The sequence below is a fragment of the Carya illinoinensis genome, chromosome 2, assembly GCF_018687715.1.
Source record: "Carya illinoinensis cultivar Pawnee chromosome 2, C.illinoinensisPawnee_v1, whole genome shotgun sequence".
NCBI lineage: Eukaryota > Viridiplantae > Streptophyta > Magnoliopsida > Fagales > Juglandaceae > Carya > Carya illinoinensis.
In genome coordinates this window covers 22,829,368-22,847,149 of record NC_056753.1, presented here as the reverse complement: position 1 = coordinate 22,847,149, position 17,782 = coordinate 22,829,368, and the positions used below count along the sequence as shown (strand labels likewise).

Here is a 17,782-nt window from a genome sequence, read left to right as displayed (position 1 = left end):
ATCTTTTGTGCTTGTAACAAAATAGTGGTTGGAAGTTATTTAAAAAATAATTAGCATTATTAGGGTTTATAGAAATTTTTATGGATGTTTATATTTTAATGTTTTAAATTTTTTCTTCTAATAAATATTAATTAATTAGTGTACGTGACTTTGTTTACAATAAAACTGGTGAAATAATGAGAAAGGTGAGTAGCTGCATAGGATTGAAGGGCGTCAAACTTACGTTGCATTGCACTAATTCTTCAACTCTTGTTACAATATAACTTCCATACTTTAAAAAAAATTACCTCAAAATAAAAATAAAAAAATAACTTTAATATTGATTTAATCTACGTATATCCATCATTTTAACCTTTGAGGTTTTGTCAGAGGATGAAAATGCTGTGTCTATTGATAATTAGAAGGACTATGGTTGAGATCTTGGTACTAATGTGGGGGAACAACCAGCTAATGCAGTTTCGGTAAGGAAGTATCGTCGAGTGAAAACCCAAACTCATAAACTGAATTTATGATTAATAACATTGTAGTGTGGAATGTGAGGGTGTTGGGGACTTCGAAAGGAAGGAGTAGAAAATTGGTTCAGAAGTATGGTATTTCAGTTTTGGTGATTTCAGAACCTTTCCAGGATGTGTCGAAGTTGCAAAGGTGGCCTTCTAGCTTGGAGTTTCCTAATTTTATTTCTAATGTGGAGGTGTTGGGGGGGGGGGGGGGTGGAATTATGGATGTGTTGGAAAGAGAATGTTGTCATGGATGTGGTTGGCATGACTAATCAATCATGGATGTGGTTTGTTTGAGACTAGTGGGAAAAGCTTGTTAGCCACATTTATCTATGCTAAGTGTTCACAGCTGGAGCACTAGGATCTATGGACTCAGCTGAGTGGAATTTTGTGTGTGGGAACTGCCTGGGTGGTGTTGGGGCATTTTAATATTATAAGAAATGATGGAAGAGTGGGTGGTAGGCCAAGGCCTATTCGGCTATGGAGGAGTTTGATGCTTGTATTAATAGGTGATGTTTAATGGATTTACGGTTAGATGGACGTCAGCTGTCATGGTGTAATGGGCTGCATGGTATGGCAAGAAGCTGGGCTAAGCTTGATAGAGTGTTGGTGAATAATGCGTTTAAGGCTAGGTTTGGTGAAGCATCGTCCAGGTTGTTGAGTAGAAGATCTTTGGATCATTCAACGATTTTACTATGGTTAGCGTCAAAGACTGAGAGGTATGGCCCCTCCCTTTTGAGATTTTAGAACATGTGGATTGATCATGAGAATTTCTTGGAGACAGTTCGTACTTCATGGGAGGAACCAATTGTGTGTAGCTCGGGTTTATTGAATCTAGTTGGTAAACTTAAACGACTAAAAGTGAAATTGCATTGTTGGAACAAGGAGGTATTTGGGCATGTGGGGGCAATCATAAAGCAGTTGGAAGAGAGATTTGAACAACTTGATTATGAGTTGCAGGCATCCTATTTTGAAGAGCTTGAGGTAGAGTTTCTAACCAGTACTAAGGCTGAGTTGGAGATGTGGATTAAAAGGGAGGACACAAGACTTGGTCAACAAGCTAAGAAAGCTTGGCTGGTTGACGGGGACCAAAACTCTTAAGTTTTTTCATAATGTTATTGCTCAGAGGAGGAGGAATTATAGTGTAAAATCTATAAGATTGCAGGATGGGACATTGCTAGAGTCGACAGAACAGGTGCATGAGGAAGTAGGGAGATATTTTTCAGAATTCCTTTCCCACAAAGACTCGGTTGTAATGCCGGATTTGAGCGATTTATTTGACCATGTTATTTTGAATTATTTTGTGACCAGGTTGCAAGACATGCCGGTAGAGAAGGATGTGCATGAGGCTTTGGCTTCTATTGCGACCGATAGCAACCCAAGGCCAGATGGATTTGGTTCCGCTTTTTATTTTCCTTGCTGGGATTTTATTAAAATGGATATGATGGATGCTGTGGAGGAGTTTTATGTGGGTGGGGTACTTCCTAAATTTTACTCTTCCTTGTTCATTGCCCTTATTCATAAGATTAAGAATCCACAAAGTTTAGACAAGTTTCGGCCGATTAGTCTTTGTAACATCATATACAAGGTGTTCTCGAAAATTTTGGTTGCTAAATTATCATTGGTGTTTGGATATATTATTTCACAAGAGCAAGCTGGTGCGTTTGTGAAGGGTTGAAGTATTTTTGAGAATCTGACTCTTACATAGGAAATGACGAGGTCTTTAAGTAGGAAGGTGAGAGGTGGAAATGTTATGTTGAAGATTGACATGAGTAAGGAGTATGACCAAGTTGATTGGCATTTCTTGGAACATGTCCTTCGTGTTATGGGTTTTCTCGAGTTTTTCTGCAAGTTGGTTTCTATGTGTTTCCACGCCATAGTTTTCGATAATGATGAACGGTACGTATAAAGGATTTTTCAAATCCAAGAGAGGCCTTCGGTAGGGGGATCCACTCTCACCGTACTTGTTTATTATTCTAGAAGAGGTTTTTTCCCGACTGCTTAAGAAAAGGATGTCTGAAAGAGGCATTTCTCTTTTCTCCCATTCAGTTGGTGCTCCCAAAATTACTCATTTACTTTATGTAGATGACATTGTGGTTTTTGCAAATGCTAGTAAGAAGTCTATTCGATGTTTAATGGGAGTGTTGAATGACTATGAGAGGTGGTAGGGCCAGTGAGTGAATCATGAAAAGTCCGTAATTTTTCTCTCTAAGAAATTGAGTTTATGTAGGAGGGGAGAGATTATGGTTGAGACTGGGTTTGTGAAAGGTCATTTCCCATTTACATATCTAGGAGTTCCTACTGTAGATGGTAAGCTTAACACTTGTCATTTTGGTTTGTTACTTGAAAAAATGGGGAAGAAAATTTCAGGTTGGAAAAGCTGGCTTCTTTCTCAAGGGGGTAGGCTCATTCTTTTACAACATGTTCTCTCAAGTATGCCTATGCACTTGTTGTTGGCTCTTCATGTTCCTAAGCTTGTTTTTAAGAAATCACAAGGATTATTTGCTAATTTTTTCTAGGATGAATAGAGTGGTAAAAGTAAGTGGAAGTATAGGGCATGGAAGAACCTATGTGTGCCGGTGGAGGAGGGAGGTATTGGTGTGAGGGATCTAGTTGAGGTTCAGAAATCTCTATTCCCTAAATATGGTTGGAATTCGTTGACAAAAAATTCTCTTTGGCAAGTTTTTTTTAGGCAAAGTATGATAAGCATGGGCATATTGTGCTTAGTGGTGTGTGTAGGTCGGGCTCCCTATTTTGGAAAAAGATAATGGAAGTGATGCCTTTCTTGTGGGATAATACTAAATGGAAAGTGGGGAATGGAAAAGTTTCCTTGTGGTATGATAATTTTCTGAGATATGGGCCATTATTCCAAAATGCTAGTGAGGTAGTGGAATCTGATCTTACGGTTCAAGACCTTGTTGTGAATAATTGCTGGGATGTACAGCGTCTTTAGGAGTTGATAGGAAGTCAGGAGGCTATTTTGGTGGTGGAGTCAATTGGTGCATTGAAAAAAAAAAAAGATACGTTTTTATGGTTAGATAAGAAGAGTGGCTATTTCTCTACTAAGTCGGCATAAGACGTAATTAGAGTTAAGATGCCAAAGTTTGAATGGGAAAAATGGGTGTTGCATAATTTTTTTTCCGAAAAAGATATCTTTATGTATGTGGAAGGTAGTTTTTGGTTGCCTAAGTGTAGATGACCAGATTCTGCACCTTGAGATTTCTTTAGCTTCTTGTTGTAATTGTTGTTTGAGGAGGCAGGAAGAGACTTTGGAGCATGTTTTTGGCAAGGGTGAGTTTGTAATGGTTGTTTGGAAATTGGCATCGGTAGAGTTGGGAATCCCATTTGTTCTGCAGCAGTGTTGGAGGGAAAGGGTTCTTGCAACTCAGCAATCTCAAGTGGGCATGTTGTTGGGCTTACTCCATAGCGTGGTAGTGTGGCGTCTGTGGAGTAGAAGGTGTACAACAAGAATGGAAGGGAGGGCTGGGTCTTTACGGGAAGTGTGGAGTGCTATAAAATACTGGGCTAAAATCTTGGCATCTCGACTAGTCAAAGTGTAAAGGTTGTCGGTCATGGATGAGCACATTCTAAGAAGCTTAAATGTGCCTCTAATGGAGAGATCTAAAATGTAGGTGAAGGTGTTGCAATGGGTTAAATCGAGAACGAGTTGCAAGAAATTAAATCTTGATAGGTGCAGTCTTGGGAATCCCGGTCCTGCTGGGGGGCCCACTTCGGGATTATTGAGGTAATTTGATTTTTGGCTTTCAAAATTCTTTAGTTCTTGTTCTAATAACGAGGCTGAGCTTCGGGCGGTTATTAAAGGAATAAAAATTTGCCATCATAGGGGGTTAATGTGCATAAACATAGAGTGTGATTCTTTGTTAGTTGTTTCTGGGATACGATCTCAGACTTGTACAGTGTGGTATCTTTGGAATTATTGGGACGAGTTCTTGCTGCTTTTGGCAAATTTTGATTTCTCTATTTCTCATGTATTTAGAGAAGGGAATCAAGTAGCTGATGCATTGGCTAAATGTGGTGCATTGGGAGAGAATAACACGTTCAATGATTTTTTACACTTTCCTCAGTTGATTAGAGGGTTGTATAGATTGGATAAAATGGGTACGACATATGTTAGGCTTAGTTGTTAAGAGTTTAGTTTTTCTGATTGGGGATGTGTTTTTATTGGGTTGTTGATTGAGTTTGTTTGTTTATCTGTAACTACAGTTTTTCTCCGTCACAAGTGAAGATTTTTTAATAAAATTTCGGATATGCCGCCCTCCTTTTGACAAAAAATAAAAAATATGTATGCATGCGTATGTGTGTGTAGTGCATGTAAATAATACAAAGATGAGTGACAGAAAAATTTTGATTGACTTTATCCTTGTACCGGTCGTCTACCCACAACCTAGCCAATTCGTACGTCAAACTTTGAGCCATAAAATATTAATACTAAGGATGGATTTGAGTGTTGAGAAGAGTTATAAATAGTAATAAAAAGTAATAAAAAAATAATGAATAGTAATAAAAAAATATGTAAAAAGTAATAAATAATAATAAAAGTAAGTGAAAAATAATAATAAAATAATAAATAATAGTGAAAAATATTGAAAATATCTGAATTACTCTCCCTACCTAAATGCGGCTTAAATCATGTATATTATCATACGTACGTTATGCTTCTAGAAGGAAAAATATATTAAAATCGGGAGAAAAAGAACAAGCACCATGCATGCATTTATATATATATGTGTGTGTGTGTGTTTGTGTGTTTGTGTGTGTATTATCTATATCCACAAAATCAGGTTTCATCGATGGCCACTCAAGGTGGCTACAACATTTTCCTTCAAGGAAAAAAGGCCATCCAATCTCGTTCCTTCTCGTTTAGTCATCAGACACGAGTAGTATTGGGCGGGACACACGTGCACGTACATTATAGTAATAAGTAATAATTTTTTATTTTTTATAAATTATTTAATTATTATTTACCGATTGATGTGAAATACGATCCACGTAAAAAATAGAGAGCTGTTGGCTGTTGCTATCTTAATTAGATGTTGTTTAAATAGTGAGATAAGATGATTTTATATAAAAATTAAATAAAATATTAATTTTTTAATATTTTATTTTTTAAAATTAAAAAATATTGAATTATTCATTATATTTTATATAAAATTTTAAAAAAATTATAATAATAAAATGAATGAGATGAGAATATAATATTTTTCCATCCAAACGGTTTTTTTATTTTAATAAAAGATACTGTATTCATTAGTAATAGATATTAATATAACTTTGACATAAAACATACATTAAAGCCAACTATAATATTAATAGCTTCTTAGTACACAACTATGACTGACATGGTCTAGTCCATGTTACAAATCTCTACATACTACCGTCTAAAAGATAGCACAACTCTGTCCAAGACAGAGTTAACAAATCTCATATTCTGTCTAAGACGGAGTAGAAGACACACTCTGTAGACAAAAGTCTAAGAGACACACTCTATAGACAAAAGTCCAAGAGACTATGTGTTTTTCTTTTTTCTTTTTCTTTTTTTTTTTTTCTAAAACAAAAGACATAATAAAAATTAAAGTTATATAGGAAAAACGAATTACATCTTCGAAAGATATAGATCCTCATTTTCAATATTGGAGGAACAAAATTACAAACCAAGTGACTGTGATGGCGAGTGAGAGCCATGCGCTATCCTAGGATTATGACTGTTGATCAAGTTTTAAGTAACTGATGGCCTTAGACCTAGAAAAGCCACGTGTGGTGACAAAATAGCACCTTTAGTGGTGGCGCGTGGATTTCAAGCGCCAACTTTGGACCACGCTTGTGACTCACACACAGCTCTATTCAGCGAAATTCTTCTCCTATCTGAAGGATTGGCTCCTTGGAAAACCTGTGATATGTTGCGTGGTGGTCGTCGAACGCCAGAGAGCAACAAATCAACCTCCTGCCATGCTTAGCCTTGAAAAGACAATAAAAAACGAAAAGGAAAGAAGAAAAACTAGAGAGTAGAAGGTGGAGGAATGAATGAGGGAGGAGAGGAGCTCTGCACAGGTTTTAATTTAGTGGTGATTTCTAGAGAGAATGATGAGTCTCTCTAAAAACTATGGTTGGCTTCACTATCTCCGGCCTTACTTTGCATTCAAACGGTTTCTTAGAGCATTGACAGTGACAAGGTCATTGCCCAATACAAGTCTAAAATTTAGAATCTAGTAATTATTTTCCTCGACCAGCTATACATCAAAAGCTTAAGACTTTAACTAAAGTAAATCTTCGCCACTCGCCATACCTAGCAAGTTACTGTACAAAGCCCAAATCTCTATTTTATTATTTTATCTAATTCCCACACTCACGCTTCCCTCGTTCACTCCTCTCCTCCATTCTCTCCAGCACGCAATAGACGGCCAATCCCTGAGCCCCAGCCAACAATGCCACACTCAAATTCTCACACATGGGCTCGGACAAAGCCCCTTCCTTGCCACCAAAATCGTCTCTGCTTACTCTATATGTGGAAGCTCAACTAGGTCACGGCTCGTTTTCGACTCAGTTGAGTTCAAGAATGCGTACCTATGGAACTCAATGATTAATGGCTATTTGAAAAATCGTTTATATAATTACGCTTTTGATTTGTTCAGTGAAATGTGCTCTAGTGATGAAAGGCCGGATGATTACACGCTTGCTACCGTCGCGAATGTATCTGCCGAGATTGGAGATTCTATTGCTGGGAAACTGTCTCATGGGGAGAGTTTGCGAATTGGGTTTCTTTCAGATATGGTTGTTGCCAATTCATTAATGTCGATGTACTGTAGATGCGGCCAATATATGAAGAATCCCGAAGATTGTTTGATGAAATGCCGAAAAGAAATTCAGGTTCTTGGAATGTATTAATAGCGGGATATGCTAGTTCGTGGGATCGCAGTTTTGATAAGGAAATGTGGGAAGCTGTAAAGTTTATGCAGAATGATGGGGTGAAACCCGATGGATTTACAGTTTCGAGCCTGCTGCCTGTTTGTGGTAGTGATACTGGGAGATGCGATCATGGGAGGGAACTTCATTGTTAAATTGTGAAAAAATTCAGGTTTGGGATCGGATGTTCACTTGGGGTGTTGTTTGATAGATATGTACTCAAGGAATAATAAAGTTACCATGGGTAGACGGGTACACAGCATCTGTTCAATTCTAAACTTGTCATTGAAAATTGACAAAGCGGTTTTTATCCAGACATTATGGTAATCTAGGATAATTGTGTTGTGTCATGTTGGGTTGTAAGTTGTAAGTTGCGTGCAACATGAAAAATACATCAAAAATAATAATAATAAATAAATAAATAAAAATACTGAACTGTATGGTAAAAATACCAACTAGGAAAAAAATTTTAGCAGAAGAAAACTTGACCTTAAACACTTAGAACTTATTTGCTTTTCAATTGCTTTCAGTTGCTTTTTAGATAAATCATTATGGTTTTCCATTGATGAGTTGAACAAATCCACTTCTACGAAAGCAATGAGTAGTAATGATTTGGTATGAGATAAATATACCGATCCTAGACGTTTGTTGGCAATAAATAAAACTAGATGGTGACAATGTAAAACATCTACACCAACAAAACTAGATGTTTGTTGGCAACTACGATTATAAATGTAAATATTAGATAGAAGAAAAGTTGGTATATTTATATATGTGATTGTTAGATAAATAGTTGATAAAATATATTTATTGAATAATTAGATTGAAGAAAAAAATGTATATGATAATTAATTTGACCGACAGCTTGTATCGAAATGTATGTTTTTCTTTATACATATGCACTTGTTTAGTTTTTAGTTTTTATTACTTTAAAAAAATAGATTAAAAAATACTTTAAAAAACAAAAAGCTTAACACATGACTATCCGTACAAACTCACCGTGGAATTTTTCGTTGCGAATAGTACGTACCGTCTTTAGGTGCCGCTACTTAATTTCATGAAATTGTCTCCTTAATTTTACTATTAAAGTAAATTGCTTTTTTTTTAATTTTATTTTATTTTTATTATTTTTTAAACATTCTTAATTATTGAAAAAAAATATAAATACAAATTTACTAATAATTAATTCCGTAAAAAAACTTAAAATAAAATATATTACATAAGCAGTCAAAATGACTAAAGAAACTCACAAAATCATTTAAACTTTTCTCTCTATATATATATTATATATATTGTTAGAGAAGTTTTAAGAAATTTTATAACAATAAATTTACAACAAGCATAGTTTGATATATATATCTATACTTATATATAGATATGGATAGATAGTTAGAGCACTAATAATAGACTAGTTAAAATTAAATTTTAACTAAAGAATAATTAAAGTGTCAAATAAAATATAGTAGTAGGCTCAATAAATGAATAGTCTTTTTAACTTCAAATCATATAGCTGGCTAAATTTGTTGACCTGAAGGAACTAACTAAATATTATTTTTAGATTAAAAAATGATTTTTTCAAACGCCAACGCTAGGATTCGGTTTGAATTTTTTTTACTATTTCTTTATTTGGTTGTTTGGTAAAATATCGGTGCAATTTTTTTATTTGTGGGCTGTAAATTTTTTTTTTTTTTGTTGTTTTTTTCCTTTCCATGGGCTACGATTTCTTTTTTCTTTAATTCGGTGCAATTTTGTTTACAATTTATTTATTAGTATTTTTCCTATCAGACTATTAACTCTTGCAGACATCATTTGATTTTATCGCTTTTTAATTTGATGTAACCATCATAGAGTGATTACAGTTATTAAAATAATAAAAAGTTAAAAATTAATATTTTAATAGAATAATAAAATATTTATTAAGTTTATTATTTAGTATAATAAAAAATAATTAACTAAAATTTATAAAAATAAATTTTTTAATTAAATTTTAGTCAAAAATTTATCAAGGCGAGAACTAGTGCTTTTAAAGCTAATGAACATGCGGGCTCGATGGTGATTTTAATGGATTATATACTTGAGTACGTAGATTTTGAGCAGTGGTCCTTCGTTGAACTTTCCAAGAAAAAAAAAAGACCGCTTACGTTGATCTTATGGTGATCAAGATGGCTAGCCATGAGGATTAATGCAACAGCAGGCCACGTACGTTGTCCTTGTGCATTGTAGTTGCCGACACTATCAAATTTCGTTTTTCTTGCCCTGTTATTGTTTTTGTCGTCTTGCATCATGTGTTGGGGATTAATTTACGCAATTCTAGTTATTAATATATATTTTCCAGTAGTTTCGGTGTTTTGAGGATCCTTACGAAAATCAAATTAGGAGTTTTAGTTGGCTGATGTCTTTATATTTAGAATAATAGTGTACATGTTTGGTAGTAATTAGGGTTATATTTAGAATGGGAAAATTTATTTGAAGTATGATCTCTTTTCTCCCATGTTGTACGTACGTCTAATATTGTACGTCTATTAGGTATAGATTAATAGTCTCACTACTTCACTATTATTTTTTTTCATTTTTAATTTTTATTAATAGTTAAGGGAGTACTGTCTATCAGCAAATTAGTTGTATATTTTTTTAATTCTTTTTCGAATAATTAAGGATGTTAAAAAAATATTTAAAAATTAATAAAAAATAAATTCAAATACACTAAAAAATAATAAGAAGATGATAAGAGAGCAGTAAGCCAATCCCTACCTCTAGATATATTTGTGTTGAGTTGTTTTCTATGAACTACGTACATTATATATATTGTCTGTTACTACATGATCGAGATCAGAAAGAGGGGGCCGGGAGAGGGGAGAGAGAAGCCTATATGGACGGATCCATGTCGTAGCTAAGCGAGCTAGCTACGGCTCTATATATATATATATATATATATATACATGTACAAAATTAACTCAAGATATCCCAATATCTTCAACAAGTAATCATGTAAGCCTAGATCATACACGTACAGAGACAGATCCCACTATCTCTTCAACCCATTTATGGAATTTAAAGAGAGAAGCTTTTGTATAAAAGAAAATTTTATTTACAAATATAATTTTATATTAATATGTGTATTAATCAAATGTGATTAGTCAAAAAATTAATTCGATTAAAAATATTACTAATTTAAATTTTAAATATAAATAAATTAATATTAATATATATATTAATACGCGACTTTACTTATATATAATAAAATTCTTGTATAAAATCTATCACAAATCATGAACACAGTGGATCGAAGACCTTTTATTGTCGGGGGATTCGAAGCGCTCGGGGGGAGGGGCCGGATCGAAGGCGCAGTCAAGCAGCAAGTCTGCATATCTTTGTAGTGAGCATCTGAATTTCAGACGAAACAAGACAAAAAGAAAAAATGCAACCTGTAAAGCAGAAGCTAAAAGCTTAAATTGTTTTGCAAAGAGGCCGTATGTGCAGCTAGCTAGGTTATAAAGGCATATGCGTGAGTGCAAGACCATCACTTTCAGTCTTTCATGGCAAAAGACAACAAATTAACAGTATTACTGCGGCATAAGAGTTTAGTTTCTATATATACACACATTTATATGAGAACTCGGTCATTCCCCCTAAATATAACAATTTAAGCCAAAAGCTTAAATTGTTTTGCAAAGAGGCCGTATGTGTAGCCAGCTAGGTTATAAAGGCATATGCGTGAGTGCAAGACCATCACTTTCAGTCTTTCATGGCAAAAGCCAACAAATTAATTAACAGTATTACTGCAGCATAAGAGTTTAGTTGCTATATATACACATATATATGAGAACTCGGTCATTCCCCCTAAATATAACCTATTTTTAGATTTAAGTAATTAGCATGAGTGCTGCCTCTGAAAACACCATCCTCCATGCGTCTGAATCTCCAAAAATACCATCCTCTGCATTGAAGATATTTGGTTTTCCAGTCGCCGGCCGTGACAATCATCACAATGATCATCTGCCCGTAACAGTACCATGCGATACGACTAGGCCGAGGAGATCGTTCAAGTGCCAATACTGTAACCGACAGTTCTCGAATCATCAAGCACTTGGTGGCCATCAGAATGCGCACCGGAGGGAACGAAGATGGACCAAACAGGCCGAGTTCCTAGATGAACGTCATCATCAATATCCACGGTCTGTAGTAGCAGTCCCCATATTTGTCGCTGCGCACGAGGGGAGACCAGGATCGGCAGTACCCTTTGTTTGCTCGAGTATTAGTAGTACTGTTTCCTCGATCATGGGTAATGCAACTCATGTTGAGTGGCCACATCGGCTTCCTAGTGCCGGCACAGGCGCTGATGTGGATCCTACAAAAGCCCCATTGATTGATGAAGCAGAAGTACGTGAAGGACATGATCATCTCGATCTCCAATTGAGGCTGGCACCCTGGAAGACCTTATAAATTATTAGCTACAAACCAAGTGATAATATCACATGTTGTCATCATGTAATCATATATTGATAAAAGAAAAATTCTACTTATAATTACTTATACCAAATACTAATATGTGATTTATCATTGTTATACTTCTATTTTAACACACACAAAGTGATTATGTGTAAATATGTGCGTTAACCACTTATGTGTGAATATGTAAGTTATTCGTTCTAACATTCGGATAGTCCTTAACGTTTGAATGTGAACTGTTTTAAAATTAAAAATAGAATTTTAAATTAGAAAAGATTGAGAATTGAAATACAAAAACACAAGATATATTAAATGATATGAATATAAAATTGATCCATTACATAAAGTTACACTAGATAACTGAGATTTTTTATTCATTATTTATTAAAAAATTGAATTTTTTTTGTTCATTACACTAGATATTGTTCATTACATAAAGTTTAAAATTAAAAATAGAATTGACCATTTTGTTTAGGATATCTAAATGATGGCTAACCTCGGTGACACTCTACTATACTGATGCAAACTGTCGATCGATATGTGCAGTAATATCTGAGACCATCGCATCAACCCAAGTAGGGCACGCATCCCCTACAGAGTTACCCATCAACTGCTGACTAGTGGGAGCAACACTGGCCTCAGACTGGATCGAAGGAACAAGATCTGGTGTAGGCTCAGACTCACGCCGAGCATGCCCCTTGCCCTGTCTAATGCTTTGATGATGTGAGGTCATGTCTAGGGGGCTCATTTACTCAGTCAACCACTCCTCTGCCTAGGGTGGCACTCTCTAGTCCAATAATAGCTTAGTAATGATCACCTTATATAGTAGGTTATTAATGGAGATGATGCTTGCCTCAAAACGGATCCTCTTAAATATCCGCAGTGGCAAGTCTATGGGCTCTCCACTTGCTAGTCATGTGAGGAACTGTGCACGAGTCTGATTGAAGGTGGTCTTATGTGCCATCCACGTTTGTTGCAACTATGATATGCAACATACAAAAAAATGAGAGCAGCAACGTCTGAGAGAATGTGTTCTTCTTATCGAACGTTGTACAGTATCTCCCAGTAAGGATGAAAAAATCCTCATCATGGTCTTCATCCTAAGGCTGATCAATATCCTCACCCTCCTACCTGTCAACATCTCTGGCCATAGACTCGACTAGGCCAATAGATGATGTAGATGGGCATACATCTGGTGTACCCTCAACCTGAGCATCCACTGTACTTAATGCCTTAGATATGCGACAAAGCCCAAGTAGCTGGGTGATGACATCTACCGAAACCTCAAACTGAACACCGCGTACAGTTACGGTGTGAGATGATGCGTCCAGAGGCTGCATTGATGACATCTCCATATAAAACTCACAAACCATAGAGGGGTATATACTCCCCTTCAGTGTGCAGATGTTGATCCAACCTTTGGAAACAAAGATAGACCTTAGACTCTTTCCCTCCCATGTCAGCTCATCGAACTCGTTGGTATACATTTCGCATTTAGCCATAGCAGTTCTACAGCCTATCCGAGAAGTGTCTTAGGTCCCTTCCTTCCCCCTTTTCCTAGTTGTCAAAGGATGAGCCATATTCTACAATAAAAAATAGTATATAGATATATGAAATAAATTAAATCTATTCTGAAATACATTCGAACGTAGAACTTAACGTTCAAATGTAACAAAATAACATTCAAACGTGTAGTTGACCACCTTCGAACGTTAGGAGTCAAAAGACCCACGAAGTGTTACATTCGAACGTTTCATGTGAGTACATTTGAACTTGCAAGTGCATTCATGATTATTTAACTTAACGTTCAAACATATCTAGGATTACGCTCAAATGTTAAAACTAAAACATCCCACAAGACCTTAAATTTGAATGTTTGGTGTATAAAGTTTGAACGTATACCTAAACATTCAAACTATAGAAATATTACATTCAAACATTAGGACTCAAACGGCTAGGAAAACATTACATTCAAACATTTTAGTGTATAAACGTTCGAACATAAGAGTACATTCGAATGTAGATTAAGATACATTCAGAGTATAGATAATCATTCGAACGTCTCCAGTGGGACATTCGAACTTTTAAACCTAGAAATGGTTGAGTTGACTTAGCCATTTGCAATTTTCTCAAATATATATTTAATCTTGTAACAACCACCGTAGAAATGAAGTATACACTGAGTGTAGACTATCTACAGTGGCCATTTGGCCATTGGTCACTCATGGTGGCCGAAAAAGCAAGTTACAAATACGGCCACCAATGGGTTTCGGTTCATACCTAAACCCACTCAAATCCCCTAAAAACGTAAATTAAAAAAAAACACAATAAAATCTTATGAGGGGTCACTAACCTTTTATGTGATGGTTGTGGTGGAAAATGACTGTGGCATGCAACAGAGATGATGGCTGAGTGCAACAGTTCGAGTTTTGGATGTGGGTGGAAACGTCACTCAACGTTTGGATGCACAACATATATATAATTAACGTTCAAATGTTACAGCACATATGTTTGAATGTTACAACACATTCCTGTACCGTACGAATATGTTTTATAACGTTCACATGTAACTAATTATATTACTATCTTATATATTACTATACTATATATATACTATATAGTTAGTATATATATAGTTAGTAAGCTATAACATATGGTATATATATTATATTAATATAGTAATATACATTACTATATTATGTTACTATATTATATATTACTATATGTGTTAATGCCTTAATTTGCACAACAAATTGAAAGGGAGGAAAGAGTCATCCCTGTCCCACAATGATGATTTGGGTTTCGATATGATGCTCTTCATGTTCATCTATAAAATAAATAATAAATAAGCAAATAAAAGTAAATATATAGAGAGACACGAGGATTTACGTGGTTCGGCATAATGCCTATATCCATGGGTTGTTTAGGGTGAAATCCATTATAATTGGTAATTTTATAATCTCTCATTGCCTCATATATCTTACAATACAATGGAGAAATTTAGTCTAAGCGTAGATAAATTGTTGTGAGTCTCGGTATAGGGAGCTTCTGTGGAGAAAGCTTGTGTGTAGAAAACTCGTGGAGAGTCTCTGCCTTACATAGAGGTCTATTTCCTAGAGTGATTTGATTCAACTTGCCTTATAAAACATTTTCCTTTTAAAATTCTGAGTCCCTTTCCTTTTAGGAGTTTGCGTCTCTTATCCTGTCTCTTCTTGACTTTATCTCTTGATTTTTGGTCTTGTCCCAAGACTAAATTATAGGTTACTAATTTGACCACTCACTACAACAAATGCGCATTTTAGTGACGGATTGAAGATAGTGACAGTTTCCAAACCGTCACTAGAAGGCTTTTTCTGTGACGGTTTGTGGGAACTGTCACTAAATGTTAGGGAAGAAATTTTTAACGTTCGAAAGTTTTAGTTATTTTATTCGCACATCATCTTAACGTTCGAACGTTATATATATTTATGTGTGAATGTGAAAATTTTTAGCACCAACATTCGAACGTTATATGTACTTATGTGTGAACGTAACAATTATATAGTATTATTATATATTATATAGATAATAACTATATTATAGTATATAATTATATTATATAGTACAGTTACTAATATATAATCTAGTGTATATATAATAGTATTAATATATATACTATCTAGTATATATAATAGTATTAATATAATATATTTACAATTTAATATATATAATATTTAATATAATATATATAGTATATATACTACATTTACTATAGTAGTATATAGTATATGTAGTATAGTAGTATATTATATAAGACTACTATAATATATAATATATATTATATCATATAGTATATATAATACTATTAATATATATAATATTTAGTATACATAATAGTACAATAAATAATAACCTTAATATAATAAATAATATATATTATATACTACTATAGTATACTACTATATACTACTATAATATATGTATAGTCTATACTGTATATAGACTATAGTAATATATTATATGTAGTATAAATGACTAGTATGTAAATTATAGTTATTATAGTCTACTACTATAATATATATAATAGTTTATATATTATATATTTTAAATATAATATACTGAAATATATATTATATATTTCAACTATATATTTACATGATATATGATTTACAATTAATATTGATTATTTTTTCATTTAATCAATCAAAATTGAGTTTACATGAAATTATATAATATCATATATAATAATTATATATTTTTGTCCCAATACGTTTGAACATACATGTTATACGTTCGAACGTATTAGAAAAATGGGCTGAAATTTTCCTGCTTTAACTTTGGAACCTTAAAACGTTCGAACGTTTTGTTGTTACATTCGAATGTTAAATTAATGCCGTGGGCGGAATAATTATACGTTCAAATGTATTGTGCAAAATTTGGACGGTATAACTTAGAGTTCGAACGTTCAATTAGTTACGTTAGCAAGAAAATCAAACGTTCGGACGTTCATTGTATTACAAGTAGAAAATAAAACTTTCACGCATGGAAGAGCATATTCATTCTGCTTTCATCCTGTGCGTGAATTGAGAGAGAGGGAGACAGAGTTTTAGAGAGAGAGAGGAAGAAAAGGGTTAGAGTGAGAGAGGGTTAGATTAAATTAGGGAGAGATATTTTGTGTATATTTTTTTTCTCCCAAAAGAGAAAGTAAGGTAAAGTTTTTTTTTTCTGTAAATATATTTACAATTTACATGTATTTAACTACCTAGTTTTGTGAATTTTTTGAAAGATTGTTTGTTGTGGCTTGTTGAAAACTTGTGATTTACAAGAGGAGGATATTGTGAGCGCAAGGTATATAGACTAAACTCTATTGTTAAATTTTGTTGTCAATTTTATCTGTGATATGGATTGTGTTGTACCATGAATTAAAATAAAAAATTGTTGTTATGTATGTTTATTCTTAAAATTAATATGTTTTAGATGTGTGTATTTTTTTGAAGCATATTATTTGTGAATTATTGTGGATTATTTGTGTAATATGTGTGATTAAAGAATTTATATATATATATATATATATATATATATGTATATATTATAGTATTTATATAGTGTGATTATTTGTTGTGCAATATATTTATTATATTTGAATAATAACAAATATTATAAGTTATAATATAATTTACAAATAATAATATTGAAATTATCTTGAAGTAATATAATAAATAATATATACTAAGTGTCAATTAATCTAATTATTATATATTAACAATTAAAATTTACAAAATTATCAATAAATAAGTATCTAAATTGTTACATACTATTGTTATTTATAAAAAATAACCACTACAACAGATTGTTGTTTTTGCCGTGAAAGTTAGTGGTCGGAATAAGTAATGCATTCATCGGATAAAAATTATTTCCACCAATTCCTCTGGTGGCTCATTCGTGGCATATACTTCATGACCAAAGATAATTTACCCACCATTAGATCATTTCGTGGCAAAAAAAGATTTATACCCATGAAAACTAATAGTGTCAATACGTATTTTCCTTTGTGGCAAACTATGTTGCCAACCAAACTATTGTGGTGCAAATAGAGTTTTTATCCGTGTGAGCAATAGTCGGTAATTACTTTTATCCACAAATAACTCTATGGAAATTGTAGTGACATAAAGTTTTTTCCCATCCACTACCTCTTGGCTATAGTTAAATTCGGAATGAAAACTTTTGGTGGCAAAAAAATGTTTACACATGGAATCAGTAGTCGATAAAAAGTTTTTAGCCATGCATCATTTTGTTGACAGATTAGTGGGTTAAAGTGTTTCCACATTCAATACTTCTTGGCTATAGAGAGTTTTGGGATGAGGAATTTTGGTGGCAAATATGGTTTACTGTTATAACTATTACTATCCCCGTGACTGCTAATCGTGGCTAAAGAA

General features: G+C 33.7%; 2 protein-coding genes across 2 annotated transcripts; both read left to right on the top strand.

The window, feature by feature from the left end:
* Window positions 1–6,582: 6,582 nt before the first annotated feature.
* Window positions 6,583–7,772, top strand: LOC122294637 (pentatricopeptide repeat-containing protein At1g53600, mitochondrial-like). The gene is made up of 2 exons (XM_043103543.1): window positions 6,583–7,058; window positions 7,148–7,772. Exons 1-2 carry the CDS (start codon window positions 6,964–6,966, stop codon window positions 7,398–7,400), a joined length of 348 nt encoding a protein of 115 aa, XP_042959477.1. The 5' UTR covers window positions 6,583–6,963; the 3' UTR covers window positions 7,401–7,772.
* A 3,522-nt stretch (window positions 7,773–11,294) lies between these two features.
* Window positions 11,295–11,861, top strand: LOC122301797 (zinc finger protein GIS3-like). The gene has a single exon (XM_043113174.1). It carries the CDS (start codon window positions 11,295–11,297, stop codon window positions 11,859–11,861), a length of 567 nt encoding a protein of 188 aa, XP_042969108.1.
* Window positions 11,862–17,782: the final 5,921 nt, after the last annotated feature.

Excerpts from the sequence above, each read along its gene's own strand:
- LOC122294637 (XM_043103543.1), top strand. The coding sequence starts at position 6,964 with ATGGGCTCGGACAAAGCCCCTTCCTTGCCACCAAAATCGTCTCTGCTT. Across the intron at positions 7,059-7,147 it reads CACGGCTCGTTTTCGACTCA|TGAAATGTGCTCTAGTGATG; the intron begins GTTGAGTTCAAG and ends TGATTTGTTCAG.
- LOC122301797 (XM_043113174.1), top strand. The coding sequence starts at position 11,295 with ATGAGTGCTGCCTCTGAAAACACCATCCTCCATGCGTCTGAATCTCCA.